Source organism: Montipora foliosa, chromosome 8 (assembly GCF_036669935.1).
Source record: "Montipora foliosa isolate CH-2021 chromosome 8, ASM3666993v2, whole genome shotgun sequence".
NCBI classification, from domain to species: domain Eukaryota; kingdom Metazoa; phylum Cnidaria; class Anthozoa; order Scleractinia; family Acroporidae; genus Montipora; species Montipora foliosa.
In genome coordinates, this window is record NC_090876.1 from 48,911,896 (window position 1) to 48,934,265 (window position 22,370).

Here is a 22,370-nt window from a genome sequence, read left to right on the forward strand (position 1 = left end):
GCGAGACACTGACAATCATAAGATTTTGCGATGACCGAGTTCATTATTGTTTTATCATTTGATCACCGAGTTTGGAATCAGTAAGCGCACGCTGCCTTGCAGGAATCGAGTAATGGCAGAATTAAATCAATTGGTTTTCTTCTCCTCATAATTGTATTTGTAGACTTCAACTTTACTTACAGTGAAACATTCAATAACAAAATGTAGGCACCAACAAAGGACTTGAAAAGGGAACCTATCTGCCATTTTCACGCTCTTTTATTATTTTAAGAGCGTGGTTTCAATTACGCATTCATAAGCAGAATATTATTTGCAGCAAAACACTCATTTGTAAGGCAGTTATTTGCAGGTCACGTAATGGGCTCTTGGGCAATGAAATGGAAGGGAAAATACATTGTATGATAATAGGTATAATTCTTATCCAAGTAAAAGGCAGATTCAGCATGCATTATTGGCTTTTGATAAAAAAATTAGGCTTATTTAATTTTGTCTTAAACTTTGCAAGGAAATTAGATTCAGTGAAGTTTGTTTGAGGCTGACTAGTAATGTCTTTTTATCCAAAGGTTAGTCAAACTCCAGATGTTTATGGGAGAACCAGTGAGACAACTGATAATATTTGCCCAGGTCAGGCACAAACGGCCAGAGTTTCTTACAGCAAGAAAGCAAAGAAGAAAAAAGGAAAAAGAGAAAAGAAGTCGAAGAAGGAAAAGAAGCATAAGAGAAAACACGTTGATGAAGACACATCTGTAAAGGAGGACAAACAAAGGAGAAAGAGACATTACAATGAAAGTGAAAAAAGGACAATAAAAAATAATCATAGTAGCCACCAAAAGGATTCTAAACGGAGAAAAAGTGACGCTGAATCCGACAGTGAGTTATCAGATGGAAAAGACCATAATTCTCGTCATTCCAAACATCCCAGTTCATCTGACGAAGAGAGCTTTAGGAGAACAAGAGAGAAAAGGAGAAGCATAACTGATGATAAACCGAAACAAAGGAGACAGAGACATGACACTGAATAAAATTAATAAGTAAACTTTTATTGTTGAACTGGATTTGTTTAATAGAAACAGCATCGAAATTTTATTCTACCTTTTGACATCTCCAGTTGTCTTTAGTTCTAGCTATCTTCAGGAAATTCAGGACAAAATGTTGACTGAGGAAAGCTTGTGGTGTCAGTTAGTGATGATAGCAATGGACAAAAAAAGATTTTATTATTTTAAGTCGTCAATTCTTTTAAACAAAAAATCCAGGCTTGTTCTTTGTATACTACATTGCCATTTTAGAGGGAACAAAACCTAGTCTGTGTACAGCAGCCCACTGTACACAGGCTAACAAAAACCCTAATATTATTACCATTGTACTCTACCATTATTACTTTCAATGTCTTTTGTACACATTTGAAAAATAATTTTGAATAAATATGCTGTAAATTTTAAGACATTGGGCAACAATAGTATTCTTCAATGGGTGGGATTTCTCTGAAATAATATTAATATAAAATTTGGACCTTGACCCTATTACAATGTTGGGGTAGTGTCCATATTTTCACAGGAAAGCCAGGTTTTGGTTGGCTTTTACTTTGAAGCGTGCTGCATCTGTGAGCATCAAAATAACTGTTCCCTGGTTCCATGGTTCAATCAGGAAGTGAATTCTGCAAAAGGGAACGACAGCGTGCTGAAAGAAAATATGGCGCAAAACAAGACTACATAGTGATTTCTTAGACTTTGAAGCCAAGAAAAATCATGTCAATCAACAGCGGAACATCAATGACTTTTCAGATGAAGTATCGTGTGCCACAAGGATCCTGCCTAGGTCCTTTATTATTTGTCATCTATGCTAGAAAACTGTTCGAGATCATCGAGCACCACTTAGGTGATGTGCATACCTATGCTGACGATACACAGTTGTATATTTCCTTTAATGCTGACTCCACCACTGAGTAGTTTGCTGCCGTTGAGGCCATCCAACACTGCATTGCCGACATCAGGAACAGGTTAAGATTGAATGATGGCAAAACAGAGTTCATTGGCACACAACAACAACGCGCTAAAGTAACCATAAACAGCCTGCAAGTAGGTGAAAGTGTAACTACACCGGCTAGCAAAGTCAAGGACCTTGGGTGCTGGGGGCCATTCCATTTAAAATCCACACCCCCATGTTGACCAGATTGTGCGAATTTCACCCCTTAGGAAGTAGGAGATCAAAGTGCCGACACATTCCCCCCTTCAGAAAAAGTTGATATTTTCTTTCCGCCCTCAGAAGAATTGGGATATTTACCAATACCCTTCAGAAATATTTGAAAGATGAAAGAGTGCCGACACATGAACCCCCTCAGAAATGCTCTTCAGACCCCCCTCAGAAACTATCGTCAACGGGGGGGGGGGGGGGGGGGTTTTTAATGGAATGGCCCTGGATCAATAGACATTTAAAAGTGGACACCCACAAAAATAACATGTAAGGCCGCATTCTTTCATTTATTTAACATTAGGAGAATTAGAAAGTATTGTATTCCTCGCAGGGAAACACCTCAGCAAGTATACACGAGAGATTTGAAGGAGCTTGCAGACAAGTTCAATCAATTTTTCACTTCTGTGGGTGCTAGGGCCTGCGAGGCTTCCAAGTCCCTGTTGGACATTCACAATCTGACCCCCCTAGTGGCCGTTGCTCCAGATAAAGAAATCTCAGAAGTGGACAAGTTTTGTTTCCATCCAGTGTCTAGTAGGGAGATTCAGCAGATTGTGATGTCTTTACCTTCAAACAAAGCCCCGGGTCATGATAAAGTGTCAACGTCTGTACTTAAGGATGCTCTTCCATGTATTCTTCCAATTCTTACAGTTATTGTTAACCGTTCCTTATTGACCTCAGTCTTCCTGTTAGCTTGGAAAAAATCTGAGGTTGTTCCATTATTGAAAGAAGGAGACCACAAGATTGCTAATAGTAATCGCCCAGTCTCGCTTTTGCCCGTAGCATCTAAAGTGTGCGAACGACTAGCTCTCAACCAGCTGGCCACATATATGAATAACAACAGGCGCCTCACTGAACATCAAAGCGGGAATAAAAATTACACTCATGCGAAACACTAAACGTTATGATGAAGGACAAGGTACTAGAAGCAATGGACTCGAAAAAAAGCCTTTGACAGTATTGACCACTGCAGACTTCTCTCCAAACTACAGGCTCTTGGAATTGGTCGTACTGCATTGCAATGGCTTAGAAGTTATCTAACTGGCCCAGGTTGCTCGAAGCATGGTTAGCGCTAACCAGCGTTAAATGCCATGGAAACCTATAGGTTTTGATGCCTCTTTACCAACGGTTAGCACTAACCAGGCTTTGAGCAACTGGCCCCTGGGCGCCAACAGTACATCAGGATTGGTTCTGAGACCTCGAACCTCGGCCCGATCACTCATGGAGTTCCACAAGGCTCGATATTGGGGCTGGCCCTCTTTAACCTATTTATAAATTATTTACCTACCGTCCCGGAAAGTGGCTCATTGGAATCATTTGTTGACGACTCAAAGCTGTACTTGTCGTTTCGTGTCAAAGATGCTACCGCAGTGGTGCAGCTGACAAATGAGGACCTGGTTAAGATCGCTACGTGGTGCTGTTATAATGGTGATCTCCTAATCAACCCTGATAAGACTAAACTCTTGGTGATGGGAAATCGCAAGATGCTTTGAAGACTCCCCAAAGATTTTCATGTCACTTTACTAGGCAAAGAAGTTACTCCATCTAACTCAGCGAGGGATCTCGGCATAGAAATGGACGCAACGCTAAGCTTTGATGAACATATTACAAACACTATCTCATCTTGTTTCGCTAGCCTATGCCAGATTAATAGAATTAAACATCTTTTTGAATCAAAGTCTTTGGAGAATGTTATCCACGCTTTGGTATTTAGTCAAATATTTTATTGTTCTCCTGTATGGTCCAGTACATCAAAGATTAGAACGTCTCCAAACTGCAAAGCGTCCAGAATTTTGCTGCAAGAGTAGTATGCTGTAGTAGTATGCTGAAATATACTGTTGGCACCCTCACGTTTAAATGTGTTAAGGGACTAGTGCCTAGATATCTCTGTTCCCGCTTTGTCACTAGGGCTACTGTACACGATCGAAATACTAGAAATAAGAACAAATTATGGATATTCCAGGATACAAATCTGCTGCTGGGCAGCGATCTTTTCTGTATCGATCAGTAACTATGTGGAACTCATTGCCAACTGCTATCACTGATTGTAATAACCTAACAATGTTTAAGAGGAAATTGAAAGATTATCTTTTCCAATTATATTTTTCAAATAGTTAATTGTATCATTGTACGATGATTATTATATATTAGTAAATCATAAGATTGTTGTATTTTTCCTATTGTAGACAATAACTAGTGCATCTTTGTAAATTAGGACTGAATAGCCTTCTTGGAGCCCTAATAAAGATCATTATATTCTTCATCTTTAAAGTTTCTTAGTATGGAATGCACAAAAATCTTAGTGAATGCTTCCGTGACCAGTCGCTTGGACTATTGTTATAGTCTCCTACATGTATATGGGTTAAATAACAACCAGCTGCACAAACTCCAACATGTGCAAAATGCAGTGGCACGTCTTATCTGCAATGTTAGTTGATTTGATCATACTACTCCTTCTTTGTACAGTCTCCACTGGTTACCCATTACTTATAGCATACAGTTAAAAATTTACTTTTTGTCTTTCAAGCTCTATATGAACTTTCCCCTTTGTGTAAATCAGTCAGTCTTTTGCAGTTAAGTCAGCCCCTAGATATAATCTCAGATTTTCTGTGAACACACTATTACTGAAATATCCTACTTTAAGAGTCTTGCTACCTTGGACGACCGCTCATTTATTTGTGCGACACCCAAACTGTGGAGCAAGCTTCCCTGCAATATCCCTAATGCCAGTAATTTAGCTCATTTCAAGCGCCTGCTCAAAACCCATCTGTTCAGAGAGGCCTATAGTCACTACAGCTAGTATTTTTACATAATTGTAATGTTATCATACCTTTTATTGTTAGCAGGCTTTTAGCCAGGCGGCCGTCCAGCCGTCCAAAGGACGGCCAGTTCTCAGAAATGGGAGATTTTCGACGGCCTGTTTTGGGCGGCCATTTACGAGCTTCTGTGCTTAATGTAACAAAACAGTGTCTATAAATTAATAAAACTTACATTTCTTTTTGCTCTCAAGAGTTGTTTTAGTATTTTTCTTCTATATTAACACTTTTTTAGCGAGTTTCCTTTCTGTTTTGATCAATTGAATCAAAGTTGAGCTAAGCGATTTCACAGGCAAAGCCACTGTTCAGTGATATTGACTTACCAAGTCGTCCCCAGGCTACTTTGCCGGCTGCTATAAATAAATACGCACGTTGGTGATTATTTATGAGGATATGAGTCAAAGATCATGCGCCTTCCAACTCGGTAAGACGATCTCACGGCTGCAAATGTTATTGTAATCGCTTGATTGTATTCTGCTCTGTTCAAGCGAAATCTGGCGGGCATTACAACAAAATAGCCATTTGGTGTAATAACATGTCCAATCATCGTAATATTGCTTTAGGAATACTAATAGTAGGTGAATAGTTAAAGATTGTAGTACCAGAATGCAGTTCGACCAACAAAGCCACGCATATCTGTTCTTTCGTGTAAATCATGGCTTGACAACTTCAAGTTTTAATCACTCTTCATAACAACTGGAGTTCCTATCTCAAATATAATTCAATGTTAAACAAGGTAAGTTGAGGAAAGGATAGCTTAGTAAAATTATCAAAGAAAAACAGCGGTTTAATAGGTAAATTGAAAGACGTTTACAGCTGTCAGAATCGCGGAAATCGCTTCAATTTTTCAAAATTTTCTGGGGGAGCATGCCCCAGACCCCCTAGGAGCATGCCGCCGCAAGCGCCATGCTATTTGGACTCCCACTTTCAAAATCCTGCCTAAAAGCCTGATTGTTAGTCTACTTGTTATATACTAGAGTTAGTCTATTACCTATTATTGTCATTTATCTACCCATATTGATTGTAAATAAGTTTATTGTAATTAGTATAGGCCATTTTACAGTTGTTTGCTCAGCGACCAAGCCTATGAATGGCTGTGAGGCTGCCGGTGACCTTGCATTGATACAGACCTCACTGCTTTTGTCATGTAAATTGTGTTGTTGTAACGCTAATTACTCCATATTAACATTACAAAAGCATGAAGGTTTGTATCAAAACAGGGTCACCGGCAGCCTCGCTTCGATTGCTAGGCCTGGTAACTTAGCCACAACTGTAAAATGGTCTATTATTACTTTAAAATGGTTTGTGGTTATTTCTACAAACTATCTGGGGTTGAAGATGAGGCAATAAGAGCTCTCTCTCTCAAGGTTTGTCCAGGATTGAAGGTGGCGTTCACTGTTTTGACCTCCAAACAACTGGAAAAGTGTCGCTTGTGTAAAAGAAATCTCCAGGTTTTAACCCTCCAGTGTGTGGAGGAGAAGTTACCCAGGGTCGAGTACCCAATGTTGCATCTTCTCCCAGCCATCGTGTTGCAACCACTTGCCGTCCAGCTGTGTCTATGCTTTGCTTGGCTCCATGAAGTACACGCATGTGAAAAGCAATACAGTCACCAGGCTAAAATAAGACAAATACAAATTACGACATCTTCTGTGCAAACTGGAGGCAATAGAATAGCCATGGTTCAAAAGTAAAATGTGTCTGTGGCTTAACTATTAGAGGGTAATGTGAAGTGCTAGTTTTCTAATGTGAAGTGCTAGCACTTCACATTACCCTCAAATAGTTAAGTCTGTTGAAATATAAGTGCTACACGGCCAACATTTGCAAAAAACAGGTAACCCTTCCTTGTGGTTTTTGTTTGTTTTGTTCCAAGTAAGTTGTGTCTTCCGGTATTTTTCATGATTATATCATAACAATGGTAAGTAATAGTTACTTTGGTACTGCTGTTCCAATTGTGAAGGGCTAGCAAAATTTGCAAGCCTGATTGAGTACTCAGTGAGAAACTGCTTGTCAGCATTGGTCAGTAATTCCAGAAGTCAATTGCAGGTGTGCATTTGAATCAGAGCCACACCAAGGCAATAACTATTAAAGTGAGGGTTAAAGCTTAGGTCTGTGAACAATATTTTGATCATGCATATGCGTAGCTCACTGATAATGACGATGATTATGATGATAAAATATGACTAATAATACTGACAACAGTGATAATAATGACGATGACAATGAAGTACCAATAATTCCAATGTGAAACAATTATTTGTTGACTTGCGGGAAGTACTGGGTGGGTAGAAGGACTGTCCGGGTACAACAGCTAAGTTTTGGAGTAATATGGTAGTGGTCATGGTCATTGTTGTTGTTGTTGTTGTAATTGCAGTAGTAGTAATCATCATCTCTCACCACGCCTGCTCAGCAGCAGCTAAATTTGTTTTTAAATGCGGCTTCAATTTGACAAGAGACCAAAACATGGAAAAGTTGCATTTAAAGGAAAAAAAACATACTTATTGACATGCCCCTTTACGGTCTTTTTTTGACCCAATGAAAACAAAATTAATGCTTGAAATAAGCAAAACATATTTAAGCATCCCACCTGGTGAGGGCCAGACCAGTTGGCTATCCACAAGCCTGGTCTAGAAGCTTAACTATAGGGATTGCTCATTGTGCTTTTAGCAAATTGACGGTTAAAAAGTTGAAACTCCAGATAACACTTCCTGTGGTAGCCCTAGCCAACTGTCTCGCACCTATGAAAGTTCTACCAACACATCACAAATCAGTTACATACCTCCAGGTCCCAAGACAGCAGATCATAGTTCTCTGATTCAGTGTCAATCTGTGGAGCATTTTCAAAAGCCTTGTCAGAGTCCATTTCTGAAACTCTTGAGTAATTTTCTAGTGAGCCAAAGTTGATAGGAATAAACCACTTGCCCCATTTGTGAGATCCACTGACAAATTTCATGCACGATTCCTTTGTTACAGGAGTAACGGGCAACCAAAAGGAACAATTCTGTGAAATGACAGTAAAAGTTTTTAAAACTCTCATGGTGCCTTTCATAGATAGGGCTGCCAATAAAGAAAACATTATTTTATTATTTAATTATTATTTCTATTACGTTTTTTGGGTCAACTCTAGGTGTGAGGCATTGTTGACCTTTGCTTAAGATATTGATAGCAGTGAAAATGAAACTTTACAATAAAATTGTTTGGAATTAGTAAAAGGTACAATAAGGATCAGTAATACTTTAAAGTTTACCATACAGTGAGGTTCAAGTCTTTACTTACAGGACAAGGTTTGGCACAGTGTTTAGAGCCCTCAACTTTCCCCAATGAGGCCTGTATTTGAATTCCTCAACTCCGCAACAAATAGCAACCTTTCACAGCTAAGAGTGACATAGATTTTTACCAATGCAAGATGATTTAACCCTTCAATGGGGGATTCCAAAGTTAAGGGTAAATACTATCAGGGCATTTTACCAGAAAGCAGCTAAAATGCAAAAAAAAAAAAAAAAGATTGAACAGCAGAGCTGAGTCGCCATCAGCCATGACCACAAAGTATTTCACAGCACCCCTCCCCATTTTCCGCCCCAACAATACCACCAGCTATGCAGGCTAATCCCTCCATTCCTCTTCATTCCCATTCATTTACCTTCCACCCATCGACAGGATAGTATGCCTGATCATGGTGCCATGGTGTTGCACGATTTGTCCCCGGATCTTTGGTGAAGACATGTTCGTGGTAGAAAACAGTAATCTGCAAATAAAATCAAACTAAGGTAACCATTGGTGAATGATCGAGGGTACACTCTTGACAAGACTAGAATTTAATTATGATCTTAATTTTCATTAATTTATGACATGCCTTTTTGTTTAGAGAGAGATTAACATTTTTTTCCCCGGTAAATATTTTTCCTGTGACATAAACAACATTTTAACCATTATATTATTAGATTTATTATTATTAACCCATTGACCCCTGAGAGTGACACTTAACAGATTTTACTCTGTCTAATGCCAGACCATTTTACTCGTCAATGAGGCGCATCCTGGGGCGTTTGAGGTGTGAATGAGTTAAGAGAGCAGGGACGGCACAGTGTTCATGGAGCACTCCATCCCACCAATGCGGCCCAGGTTAGACTATCAGACTTGACATTACATGTGGATTTAGTTTGTTGGTTCTCTCCTCTGACATGCTCTAAAACTGAGCCCAACCTACTATTTGAGCTAAATACAGTTGACACTTTAATAAGGTTCATTTTAATACTCCTTGAATGTACTTTTGAATCCAAAAAAGTATTCTTGTTTGATCATTAACTATTTTTTCTATGTTAGGTTCTCAAAGCAAAAACAGGTAGTTCTACTCTGGGCAGACTTTCATATACCAGACTTAAATGGCAGAAGACCATTGTTATTCAAATTAGGTCTCGCTAATTAGGTATTGTTATTTTTGCTTTGTTCTTTTGTTTCATGGACATTAATTATTTCGGATCTGGTATATGAAAGACCAGCCCCTATTCTAGAGGCTTAAGCTACTAGGGATTTAAAAATTTTCTGAAGGTTTCTTAAGCAACTGATTTTGACGTAACTTTTCAGCGAAACGGTATTGGCAATTTTTGTATTGCCTTTTGCATTTTTTATGACCAGGTCTAGGTACAAAACACAGGTGATCATTATTTTTACAAAATGAACGCAGAAACAACACTAGCTAACAGTTTACCAAATTGAATGCTAACATTAGGCCAAAAAACTTTTGTTTAGGCCGACTTAGGCCAAAGGTTAGCTTTATAATGTATGCTTAGGATTCTTTCTGTATTGGTAAAACAATGACTTGTGACCTGTAACCTGTGTTTTGTACCTGACAATTTTTTATGAGATAAACTAAGAATAAAGCCAAGATCCGAGCCAGGATTTGAGCCAGGATCTGAGCTAGGATCCGAGCTAGGATCCGAGCCAGGATTCGAGACCTAACCGAGACCTAACTGAGACCTAACCTAACCTAACTGAGTCCTAACCTAACCTAGCCGAGACCTGCCCTAACCTTAACTAGACCTAACTAGACTAGAACCAACCTAAATAGACCTAACTTAACCGAGACACTCGAGAATAAATAGCAGAGAAAGCTCATCTTAGCTCGAATCCTGGCTGGAATCCTGCCTCGGATCCTAGCTCGAATCCTGGCTCGAAGTTTAGGTATCCTCATTCTTTATCTCCTACCAAAGTTTGGTTGGCAATTTAGACAAAGAAATCGGTAGAAAGTCAAAACACGTCAAAAAATTGAAAAATACTGACACTCTTTGTTCATCCAACTGTATTGAAATAGTCCTGAACATTTGAGCTGAATTGGACAACAACTATTTGAGTTGTAGCCGGGTCCAATAAAAAATTGAAACATAAATGCCTTCATAACAGTTGCTTCCAAAACTGCTACCGCACGATAAAAAATCGTTACCTTGGATTTCATAAGTTTTCCAGCTATTTCAGCTGCACGCGATTCGAAAACATACTCCTCAAACTCTGGAATATTTCTCCAGTTGAAGTAATCGTTGAAGTAAAATGTCTCAGAAACGTCGCTTCGAAGCCACGAACTTAATTCACTGGGATTCCTGTGATTTTTTGCGATGCCCTTCTTCAGCTTTTCAACCCATTCTTTGAAAACACCCCGCAAACAAACGGCTCCTTCGTCTTGAAATGTCGTTATTTCCTGAAATGTTACAATATGCCTGGAACAAACTCTCGTGTACTTAAGCAGTGGGTATTCCGAAATAGCGGAAAGAGCTAAAACACGAAAGGCCATATTCTTCGCGTCTAAAGAAACTTGCAGGTCCACGTGGCCGTAGGGTGTTTTAACCGCTAATGGCCGGCAGACCATACAGTCTGAATCCCGAATAGTGATCCCGGATCCCGAGTCTACGGAGTCCAGACCATCAAAGCGATGACCAGTGAAACTAACCAAGGAAAAATGGAACGACATTTTTTCCGCAAAAGTGAATTTCCAACCGGTCCGAAACGTTCCATTTACGTTTCGACCTAAATTTCCGTTACATTACAGTGAAGTGGGACTGGAAACGAAAGCACGGTTCGGTCGGACCGGATCGACCGGTCAAAGACGGTGGTCCTAAATATTCCGGTCGGACCACAGGCGGCCCAGAGTCGGAAGGTAAACAATTATAAGGATTTGTATGGGAATCTTGATAACAGACTGAAAAAGATATTTACCCGCAAAAGTTCTCGATAAAAAAGCCGTACTTTATTGTCATGGTGAATTTCTTGCTTTTTGTGTGGTTTTTTGCCTGATTGAATGCGATTTAAGCGACTTCTCAAATTCCCGAGTCGTCACTCTTCCCTAAATAAAGGAAAGGCTGGCAACTCATTTCTAACTTACCTCAGATCTCGCCGAAAAAATTCACACTTCTCCGGCATCAGTCACGCTCAAACTCCGGCGATGGCTACAAGGATAAATTTACTTCCCCTTGACCAAGTTTCAAGGTCCAGCGAGTATCCATCGCTGAGAAAATGCGAAAAATATTCAAATTTTCAAACTCCTTCGAGGCTCGCTAACAACCAATTTTGACACGGCTGGTCAACGGTTCACCGAGCCTCCATACGGTGAGCGCAAACCTACGCAAGTGTACCCATAGTTGGGCAGAGCAAAACAAATCCCAGACTCGTCCCCAAATACCTGCCTGGGGTCATGTTCGAGTTTCTAAATCGGCGAACGATATTAAAAGTTCCACACTGAAACCTTAAACACAGCTCCCATCGCTTTGGTTGCCCCACCGCAGGTTATAAATCCGGATTTTCATCGAACTCCGTAAGTACTGAAGCTGTTTGAAGCCTCGCGCGTGCAAAAATCACCTCGTCCGATGACACTTCGACACCACGGCTGTTTTTTTGTTGTTGTTGGAAAAAGTATAGTTTTGTTAAGTGAATTACTTTGAGCCAAAGAAATCACCGCACCGTAATTTCTACTGTCCAAAAAACAGACAAGCGAGATTGTAACTCGGATACCTTTCAGGTATTCCGAGTAATAATCGTTGCTTTTCGATCGATATCGCTTGATGCACCGGTGTGAGAAATAATTTTGAACATTTCAACGCAACTGGAAGCGCAAAAACAAAGCACAGATGATTTCAACGATGGCATTTTCCCTGGACTCTCAACAGAAAAATGTGTCCAAAAGGCTGAAAAGGTGCAGCGACCTTTTCACATGAATTTCTTCTGCAGTCATGATAATGTGAGTTGTTGACGGATGAAAAACAGGATTGTGTTTCATACATGTACGTACTAGTAAATACCTTCGACTGCGTTTCAAACTCCATCCAAACAGCTTCAGTACTTACGGAGTTCGATGAAAATCCGGATTTATAACATGCGGTGGGGCAACCAAAGCGATGGGAGCTGTGTTTAAGGTTTCAGTGTGGAACTTTTAATATCGTTCGCCGATATAGAAACTCGAACATGACCCCAGGCAGGTATTTGGGGACGAGTCTGGGATTTGTTTTGCTCTGCCCAACTATGGGTACACTTGCGTAGGTTTGCGCTCACCGTATGGAGGCTCGGTGAACCGTTGACCAGCCGTGTCAAAATTGGTTGTTAGCGAGCCTCGAAGGAGTTTGAAAATTTGAATATTTTTCGCATTTTCTCAGCGATGGATACTCGCTGGACCTTGAAACTTGGTCAAGGGGAAGTAAATTTATCCTTGTAGCCATCACCGGAGTTTGAGCGTGACTGATGCCGGAGAAGTGTGAATTTTTTCGGCGAGATCTGAGGTAAGTTAGAAATGAGTTGCCAGCCTTTCCTTTATTTAGGGAAGAGTGACGACTCGGGAATTTGAGAAGTCGCTTAAATCGCATTCAATCAGGCAAAAAACCACACAAAAAGCAAGAAATTCACCATGACAATAAAGTACGGCTTTTTTATCGAGAACTTTTGCGGGTAAATATCTTTTTCAGTCTGTTATCAAGATTCCCATACAAATCCTTATAATTGTTTACCTTCCGACTCTGGGCCGCCTGTGGTCGGACCGAACCGAAACGGACCTTTCCATTTTGAAATTTCCGGAAATTTTGGCTTAATGGAAAGCACCCTAGGATTCACGGGCTCCACCGAAATGGTTCCCTGATTCCATCGAAAACAGGAGATTCCTGATCCCATACAATGATTCCGGATTCAAGCTCTGGAATCCGGATTCCAAAGCCCCATTCCAAATTTTCGATTACTTCACATCTGCGAGAGCTAGGAAGACAATTACTTTTCAAAGGAGGTATTTTTGACAAGAGCCCATTCCTTTTGAATGGAAAAACCAGTCGTTCCGGTGGGACGATGGAATAGGTCATACTCCTCTTTTCTCTCTGGCGGGTGGCGGGTGGTGGGTGGGTGGTGGCGGATGGCGGTAAAAGAAGTAAGATAATCTGATCAAACTGCTATTTGCAACGCGACGTTTCTCATTCCTGAAACGTTAAGAAAACTTCCCAACATTAACGTAGACACCCGAAATGTTCCAGTGAAAGGTATTTTTTGCTGGTTTCCAGTCCGTAAAATTCAGTTTTAGTCCTACTAAAATATGGCTCGAACGTAACATTTAGGGCCGTTACGTTGAATGGAACTTTTTTGCGTAGAAATTGCAATCCATTTTTTTACGTCTATGGTTAAGAAACAATTGGTCTGGTATTGTAAGTTATGCATAGGAAATTTTCCGGTATGCTTTTGACCGACATATTCACGACCCGCAAGCGTGTGACACACGTGGAATTCGTGTTTCGCGGTTTCTTTGGTACGTAATGGTGGTAACTGGAGGTCAGTTTAAAAATTGAACACAATTTTATTTTTTAAAAAATTCCGTTCAAAAGAGACTTTAGACGAGTTGAATTAGGTATTATTTGTCCGACCTGTAGAAAAATGGATAGCTAAAAACGAAGAAAAGATGAATGATGAATTTTTTAAAGTACATCCACTGAGTAGCACTTCTGCCAACAAGTATTGGTTTTTCTTTTTTTAATTCAATATTTATCCCGGCCCCTGAAGCCCGTTTCTCGAAAGTCCCGAAAACTCTTCGGGATCGAAAAAACATTGTGAAACTGCCAACCACTTGTTTTGGAAAGCCGATCTTTTAACATGTTTGCAAGGTAACAAAAACAAAAATTACTGTGAAATTTGACCTCTTAAATCCTCTCCTTTCTTGAGATATAGGGGAATTGAGACACCCGAAAATGGCCCGTAAAGTATCGGGACTTCGAGAACGGGCCCCAGGTAGACGAATTGATGGAAGTTGGAGCAATAAATTGATACCCCCACCTTAGACAATGACGTGCAACCTTTTGGCGAAGCGCTATCTTTGAAAACTTGTCACAACGCGCTGCTTTTTCTGGGTGAATATATTGTGTTTATTCAATGTACTTCTCAAGGAATATTGTCTGGTATATATATATATATATAGATCTTACGGCTAGCGAACTGAATTTAGCTTTTTTTTAGCTTCTCTCCCCTTTTTGAGAACAAGAACGTGGGAAGTGTTTTTGCCAAATTGTTTGCAAACCTCTTCGGCAAGAAGGAGATGAGAATACTCATGGTTGGACTCGATGCCGCTGGAAAAACCACTATCCTTTATAAACTAAAACTCGGGGAAATCGTGACAACTATTCCAACAATTGGTATGTTATAATACATTGCCGCCACTTTGTATCTTATACATGTTCGACAGGTGATTTGTATTTCCCCTTCGCCTTTTCCGGTCAGTGGCAATAAGAATAACGTTTTTTTTACAGGGTTTAACGTAGAAACAGTGGAGTATAAGAACATCAGCTTTACTGTCTGGGATGTCGGAGGTCAGGATAAAATCAGACCACTTTGGCGGCACTATTTCCAGAACACTCAAGGTCAGCTTAAAGTTTCATTGCTGTTTGTAAATTCGAATCAATCAGTCAATCGCAATCTTTATTTGTGTGTCTAGGCGTTCTACAGTCTCTGTTACAAATGTTGTAACGCAGACGTAAATTTTCCCCCTCTACCCCTTCAATGTTATGGGTTCGAGTTCAAAAACCAACCGGTAAACGCAATTTTGAAGGGAGAAAGGAGGAGGGGTACGTTGTTAATGGCTTTGATGCGATTTGTGGATTTATGTGTTGTTCTAGCGAAGTGTTAAACTATTTATGACCAAAGTTGTAGGGCCTTATGGTGTGGCAGGTACAAATCACAGTTCACAGGTCATTGTTTTACCAACACAGAAAGTAACCTAATTAGGCCTGAACAAAAGTTTTTAGGCCTAAGATTAGTTTTAATGAATGTTTAGGATACTTTCTGTCTTGGTAAAACAATGACCTGTGACCTGTACTTTGTAACTGCTGCCTTACGGTGCTAATTGGGGATACATTCAGGCCAGACCACAACACCGGGAACTCTATGCCCTGCTCATTTGAAATAGTGACCCTGAGTGTTTGTCCGGCCAGAGTCAGACTCAGGGTCTCCCCTGCACTCTAATTCTGTGCGCAACAAACTGAGCCAGCAAGTCGGTGGTTGGCTCAGTTTTACAGTAGCCTATATTAAGCATTGAATTTTACTAAAAGATCGTTGCCCTTTTTTTTTTTTGAAAAATCCAGCCTCTTTCTGGTTAGTTTTTCACTAGTTGCAATGCACTCTTTGTTTTGTGCACTATTCAGGTCTAATCTTCGTTGTGGATAGTAATGATCGTGAGCGAGTTGGCGAAGGGAAGGAGGAACTCATGAGGATGTTGCAGGAGGATGAACTAAGAGATGCTATCCTTCTTGTTTTTGCCAATAAACAGGTACAAATAATTTGCAAATCATCCCATTGAGTTAAACTGTCTAAGGAGTGGAAAATTGAATCAAACATGATCAACTATAAGCTAACACACAAAATTTGCACAGATAGGCTTAGTAGAACCTGAAAGATCCTTTTCTCATCGATCAAAACAGCCCCAAATCTCTGTTTGGTTCAAAGTTCAGGCCTCAGTTGTTCAAAAGGTGGATAATGCTAAATAAAATAAATCACTATCCACTGGAGAGCAAAATTGGTTTCCCTATTTAATCCTTTGATCAAGTAGTCCTTTCTGTAGAACTGTCTTCTTTTTAAGTGTTTTCCAATAGCAGACTGTATGAATGTTCAGCAATGTATTATTTTAAGAAGTGATGCTAGGATTTGTACCCAACACAATTTGCATCACAGAGATCAAATGAAATTCATAGACAATGCAATGGTGGTTAATTAGGGGGAGGTTTGGCCTCTACCACTTTGATTTCATTACTGATAAATGCTGGGCACAGCCAACTTTCAATTTTCTTCCTCAAATTGCTAAGATTTCTTTATTCAATGTTGGCCATTATGTCTGGTCTTAAGGGTAAATCAATAATTCTGATGGGTTTTCTCCCTGGATTTCACATTGTACTTTTACTTGGTCTTATGCACAGACAAAAGAAAGGCCTCTTACTGCACTATCTGAGACGCATCTACACTGTACACTGTATAACAAGTACAAACACTCGCCCCTGAGAACAGATCTTTTTGCTGCTTAATGTAACAACCTCAAACGGATGTTTCTGGAATTTGCAGTTGATTGAGACTACCATCTCAATAGTTTTGTTCTGGTCCTTGTCAGGACTTCATTACCCTGGCCTCGGTTGTTCAAAAGGTGGATAATGCCATTTTTTATCCAGTGAATAGTGATTTGTCCAGTGAAGAGCCCTGTCCACCCTCCCAACAACTGGGCCTGGTCTGTAACATTCCATACAGTACTTTTGGAAAATACAGTTAAGGTTTCTTTAGTTTTAGTTACTCCACTATTTCAGTAGCATTTCCCTGGTGATACCGTAGCAATATTTGCACTCCCTTTGTTTTTACTTGGAGTAACTTGACTCAAGCTGGACTAACGTGAATATATGACAGCTGACGAGATGTTCATGGGTTTTAATCACACATTTCTCACTTTCAGAGTCGTCTCAGGTGACTATCTCAGGTGACATATTTATCCCAAAGCTACTTTTCCCATTTCCCCATTAACCCTTCGACCCCTGAGAGTGACACTTAATAAATTTTACTTAGGGCCTGTTCATATGGATGTGGGGGACCCCAGGTAGGTGAGGTACCCTCTCCCGGTGGGGTAACCAATCTCTCCTTACAATTTCTCTTTTTCTCTTGATTGTGTTCACATGAGAGGTGGGGTGAATTTTCTCCATGTGAATGCTGAAGGTGGGGTGCCCCACCTGACTGGGGTGATTTATCTTTAGTTTGAACATTCCACGAAAGCATTTGGAAACTACGGTGGCCCACACCTGCAACGGCAAAACTTACTTTTTCACGGCAAAACGTACTTTTCCACGGCAAAACTTACTTTTCCACGGCAAAACTTACTTTCTCACCGCAAAACTTACTTTTCCACAGCAAAACTTACTTTCTGACGGCAAAACTTTATTTTTTCACAACTTCACTTTCTGACGGCAAAACTTACTTTTCCACGGCAAAACTTACTTTCTGACGGCAAAACTTACTTTCTGACGCCAAAACTTACTTTTCCACGGCAAAACTTACTTTCTCACGGCAAAACTTACTTTCTCACGGTAAAACTTACTTTTCCACGGCAAACTTTCTTTTCTGAGGGTTTGCCTAAAATTGGGAATCCGGAAACGGAATTCGGAAACCGGAATACAGTGAAAGTAGTAGAAAGGCTAAAATTATCACGGAAAGCAATAAACTCAACGATGGAGATATTCACTTAGTAAGGTACTCCTAAATTCGACGATAAATAATGTTGATGAAGCATCTCGTTTGTGTGTATGTATGTTTTTAGTTAAAATATTTCACCAACAGGACTCTTGATTTCGACCGTTCAAAATTCTCAGTGGAGAGAAGCAAGGCTGCGTGTGCGCACCCACCCTGTTTGGTATTTTCTTTTCTTTCATCATCCAACATGTCTTTCAGTTCTGCAGTGAGGGCGGCCTCCTCCACCGTACACGCCACGACGGAAAGCTTCTGAACTTGACTCGTCTCCGCGACGAAGACAGTGCTATTAAGAGAGATGACCTTTGCCGACGACGCTGCCTTTGTCAGTCACGCAGAGAGAGGACAACAAGCGATCATAGACCGCTTCGCGACTGCCTGCCAGGACTTTGGCTTTACCATCATCAAAAAGACTGAGGTACTGGCAATGCCGGGGACCGATGCTGAGCCGACCATCCTGATCAGCAGCCAAGCACTCAACTCTGTGGACGCCTTCAAGTACCTTGGCTCAGCAATCACCTCCAATCTCTCCCTGAATAGTGACTTCAATGCTCTGTTTGCGTCCTCAGCACCCTGTTGTATTGGAGAGAGACGCGGCCTACATACACGAGACAAGAAGCTAGACGCACTCCACTTCAGATTCCTCCGCAAAATTCTTGAGATCACCTGGAAGGATAAAATCACCAACCAGGAAGTACTTGAAACTGCAGAACTGCCAACTATCAAATACCTCCTCTCAGAGCGTAGACTACGCCGTTGGCTAGGCCATTGGCCCCGAGCGCCTTCCAAAAGACCTACTCTATGGACAGCTGTCTCAAGGAAAACGATCAACAGGACGGCCTCTTCTTCGCTACAAAGACGTCTGCAAACGAGACATGAAGGCAGCCACGTTGAATCAGTGTCGGCAACTCGGAATGGCTGGCTGACGACCGTGTTAAGTCGAGGGTAGCTGTAAAGACTGGCTGCAAACGGGCAGAGGTAGAGAGGATGAGGACCTGGGTGGAGAAGAGACAGAGGAAGAAGACTTCCACGCGTCGAACGCGATAATTTACGCAGTGTTCACACTGCCACAGGCCTTGCATCTCTAGAATCGGTCTTCGCAGTCACGAGCCTAGATGAATATACCAATGATCCACTGCCTGCAAGGCAGAAGGAGGCCGTGATATATGTACTGTGAACGAAGTCGTAATCCAACAGCACTTTTCACAGCATTTTCTCTTTAGAAATTGATCGAATGCATTTCTTTTTTTTTTTTATCAAGAAAGTTGTGACAGTTATTGCACCCAGTATAGAGTGAAGCGCCTGGAAGATCGATAACAGACCCAGTATATTTGTGTTAAGAGACTGAGATCATTTTCCATTCCGATGTGTTGACCGTGAGTTCAACTAGACTCTCTCTGGCTGCACTCGTATATGCGTATGATTCGTCATTTTTTTCGGTGGAATAGTCACACTTTACAACAGGGAAAAATGAGTTTCTTCAGGCTGAATCTCCCAAGCGTTATCTGAGCTTACAGCGGTTATCAGTCACACGCCCTCAACGATTTTGTTTTCATTTTTCGAAACTAAATTGATTGATTGACGTCCACCCAAATTCATTTTCGAAAAATGAACCAAAAAGTCGTTGAGGGGCACGTGTGAATGGTAACCACTATAAGTACTTGGGAAGCAACTGTTTTGATTTGAAATAAGCTAAAAATTATTTTAGATGTTATCTATTTTCCTGTATGTTTTTAGAAAGAGGAATTTGAGACGAAAATTTTTCATTTCCGTGTGGTAAAATGCTTTTCCTTAAGTATTGTACGTATATAAGGATGCGTTCGATCGGCCTTATTCCGGTATAGGAATACATAGATTTGAAGTAAGAAATCCTTCGCTTTTACAGAGATTTACATGGAAATTGTCAAAAACCTACTGAAATGAAATTTTAAACATATCTTCAATATCCTAGTTGCTTAAAAACTACACCAAACATACTATTTCAAATCATCACTGCACCTATTTTTATTCCGTAATAGGGTCAATCGAACGAACTCTTAAGAGATCAACAAACGAGTGTAATCAAGAAAATCGAGCGCCCGAAGACAATTGCTGTAATATTTGATGTCAAAACATTATCACCCCACCATCAAGAAAAGGAAAAGCCCAGACAGTTGGATTCTCTTCCGGTGTTACGACATGAATCCCCTCCCAAAAGGAGTGAGCATGTGACAAATTACTCAACGAGATGAAAGTAAACATTTGTACGACGCAGGATCATTTTAAGTGACTTTGGTTCAAGTTCTTATTCCAGATTCCCCATTCCGGATTCCGGAACCGTAGAAAAGTAAGTTTTGCCGTGTAAAAGAAAGTTTTGCCGTAGAAAAGTAAGTTTTGCCGTGAGAAAGTAAGTTTTGCCGTGGAAAAGTAAGTTTTGCCGTGAGAAAGAAAGTTTCGCCGTGGAAAAGTAAGTTTTGCCGTGAGAAAGTAAGTTTTGCCGTGGCAGATGTGGGCCACCGTAGGAAACCTCACACTGGGGCTATAAATATTGCATGCGAAGGCTCACTTCTTTTACTATGGGTAGGCAGGCTACCTCACCTACCTGGGGTCCCCCACCTCATGTGAACAGGCCCTTAATCTAATGCCGGATGATTTTACTCGTCAATGGGGGGGCGTCCTAGGGCGTGGAGATGTGAATGGGTTAAAGCTTTATAGCAGTTACCATTGAATGGGAGAAAAAGTAAGCATGTGGACCCAGTCACAACTAAATGAGTTACCATTTCCTTGTGCTTAGAATTTTAACAACACTATTTGTTACCTTTCAGGATTTACCAAATGCGATGAATGCTGCCGAAATTACGGATAAGCTAGGGTTGCACAACCTGAGAAATCGACAATGGTACATACAAGCCACTTGTGCAACAAGTGGTGATGGCTTATATGAAGGACTTGACTGGCTGTCAAATGAATTAAAGAATCAGAAGCAGTGATGACAAACAAAGACACACAAGACACCGTCATACAGGAAAAGTTAGAAATCTTAATAAGAACATGTACATGTACTTGTAAATTTTTCATACTGAAAATTTAACTTGCAATTTCGTTAGTTTGAATAAAATGAACTTGTTCTTATTTATGCCAAATTGCTCTCAAAACGATGTGACTTAATTTTTTGATCTTACGAGATCCTAAATCTTACAGAACTTGCATCTTGTTTTTTTTACCCTGTATCATAGTGGAGCTCTTGGGAGCACTATACTCATAGAAACCCATGAGTTTGCTTTTCTCAATGAAATCGTGCCTACCCCAACTAATAATAATAATCATCATCATCAAAACACCCAACGTGGCGGCCGTTTACAGCGTACATCTTCTTTTATTTTGTTTTTTTTATCAATAGGTTGGTCAAGCTTCAGATGGTTACAGCAGAAGCAGTGGAAAAAACTGAAATAAGCGTTTCCCAAGTTCAGGCACAATCGGCCAGAGATTCCTACAGCAAGAAGGCAAAGATAAAAAAGGGCAAAAAAGAAAAGAAGGATAAGAGAAAACACGTTGATGAGGGACACATCTGGAGACAAACAAAGGAGAAAGAGACATTACGGTGAAAGTGTCAAAGAGACAATGAAAATGATCGTAGTAGCCACAAACAGGACATAAACAGAGAAGAACGTGACTCTAAATCAGATAGCTACACACAATTCATCTGATGAAGATAGTCTTATGTCATCAAGCGATAAATGGAGAAGCAAAAGCGATGATAAACCAAAACGGAGACATGACATTAAATAAAATAAAAAATTGAATTTTGTTGTTTAACTGAACTTGTTTCACAGAAAAACCATGAAAAGCTTGCAAGCTTGTGGTGCCAGTAATGCACTTACATGTATCAATGTTAGGCCTGATAAGGGGGGGGGGGGGGGGGGTAAGATTTGGGTGGGTCATTTTACTTTTGAATGTCAATTTTTGGTCAAAATGCCAACCCTAGGGCCTGAGAAATAGGTCAAATCTGATAAGATGCACCCACCTTGGGCAAATAATATCCCTAATTATTACATGGCAAGAAATTCTCAAGCTAAATGGAGCACTGTGATTAGCTGGTATCGGGCGGGGTTTTACCATGGAAACGGTCCGTTTCCGTATTTTTTCTCTCCCGGGAAATTCAAGTCGAGCGAAACAACAAAAGCTTTAAAAAAGCGGAATTTATTTGACATGTATCAGGTTACCGTTCCAAGTTCACTGATGGAAAACGAAGATTACGAACATTCAAAAAGCGGAGAAGTTTCCGATCGCTCAATGAAATGATGCCATATAAATAAACAACTTACTAATTAAACCTCACTTAGTCGGGACGAAAACTTAACAGAAAAAACCTACCAAAATCACGTTGGGTGGGGCGGCTGTTTACCCCTGTATCCCCTCAAAATTCAAGTAATCCATAGAGCCGCAATGCTCATCGAAATCTTGAAGATTTCTTCCGTAAAAACTTCAAAACTAGTCGAGAAACTCTAGCCTACGTGCAGCCGTACCCTACCCCCGCATTGAAAGAGCAACAATGGTCCCTACAGGCACTAGCACCATTGAAATTCTGGTTATTGTTTGATCATGAGAGACCCTGTGAATAAGGTAAAGTAAATAGCCTTGTGAATAAGGTAAATGTTCCGCAACCGCGCA

At 40.5% G+C, this 22,370-nt stretch overlaps 3 protein-coding genes across 4 annotated transcripts in view; 2 read left to right on the forward strand and 1 right to left on the reverse strand.

Annotated features, from left to right (window-relative positions):
• The window catches only part of LOC138012764 (multiple myeloma tumor-associated protein 2 homolog), an 11,869-nt gene extending 10,415 nt beyond the window's left edge, over nucleotides 1-1,454 (forward strand). Inside the window, exon 8 of the mRNA XM_068859654.1 lies at nucleotides 564-1,454. Within this exon, the coding sequence (XP_068715755.1) occupies nucleotides 564-1,022 (459 nt within the window). The 3' untranslated portion in view covers nucleotides 1,023-1,454. The remainder of the gene's footprint in view (nucleotides 1-563) is intronic.
• Nucleotides 1,455-4,144: 2,690 nt separating this feature from the next.
• LOC138012763 (uncharacterized) lies at nucleotides 4,145-12,414 on the reverse strand. 2 transcript variants are annotated; one of them, XM_068859653.1, is made up of 4 exons: nucleotides 12,287-12,414; nucleotides 8,641-8,745; nucleotides 7,780-8,001; nucleotides 4,145-6,617 (listed from the first exon to the last, which is right to left on the reverse strand). In XM_068859653.1, the coding sequence occupies exons 1-4, from the start codon at nucleotides 12,308-12,310 to the stop codon at nucleotides 6,396-6,398; spliced, it is 573 nt and encodes a 190-aa protein (XP_068715754.1). In that variant the 5' UTR covers nucleotides 12,311-12,414; the 3' UTR covers nucleotides 4,145-6,395. The 2 variants fall into 2 exon arrangements, with proteins under 2 accessions (XP_068715754.1, XP_068715753.1); XM_068859652.1 differs by lacking the exon at nucleotides 12,287-12,414 and adding an exon at nucleotides 10,441-11,030.
• A 1,871-nt stretch (nucleotides 12,415-14,285) lies between these two features.
• On the forward strand, nucleotides 14,286-21,502 carry LOC137967645 (ADP-ribosylation factor 1). The gene is made up of 6 exons (XM_068814164.1): nucleotides 14,286-14,359; nucleotides 14,466-14,641; nucleotides 14,756-14,866; nucleotides 15,647-15,771; nucleotides 20,525-20,729; nucleotides 21,100-21,502. The coding sequence occupies exons 2-5, from the start codon at nucleotides 14,545-14,547 to the stop codon at nucleotides 20,687-20,689; spliced, it is 498 nt and encodes a 165-aa protein (XP_068670265.1). The 5' UTR covers nucleotides 14,286-14,359; nucleotides 14,466-14,544; the 3' UTR covers nucleotides 20,690-20,729; nucleotides 21,100-21,502.
• The last annotated feature ends 868 nt before the right edge of the window (nucleotides 21,503-22,370 follow it).

Excerpts from the sequence above, each read along its gene's own strand:
- LOC138012763 (XM_068859652.1), bottom strand. The coding sequence starts at position 10,962 with ATGTCGTTCCATTTTTCCTTGGTTAGTTTCACTGGTCATCGCTTTGAT. Across the intron at positions 8,002-8,640 it reads ATCCTGTCGATGGGTGGAAG|AATTGTTCCTTTTGGTTGCC; the intron begins GTAAATGAATGG and ends GTCATTTCACAG. Across the intron at positions 6,618-7,779 it reads TGCTGTCTTGGGACCTGGAG|CCTGGTGACTGTATTGCTTT; the intron begins GTATGTAACTGA and ends GTCTTATTTTAG.
- LOC137967645 (XM_068814164.1), top strand. The coding sequence starts at position 14,545 with ATGAGAATACTCATGGTTGGACTCGATGCCGCTGGAAAAACCACTATC. Across the intron at positions 14,642-14,755 it reads GACAACTATTCCAACAATTG|GGTTTAACGTAGAAACAGTG; the intron begins GTATGTTATAAT and ends TTTTTTTTACAG. Across the intron at positions 14,867-15,646 it reads CTATTTCCAGAACACTCAAG|GTCTAATCTTCGTTGTGGAT; the intron begins GTCAGCTTAAAG and ends TGCACTATTCAG.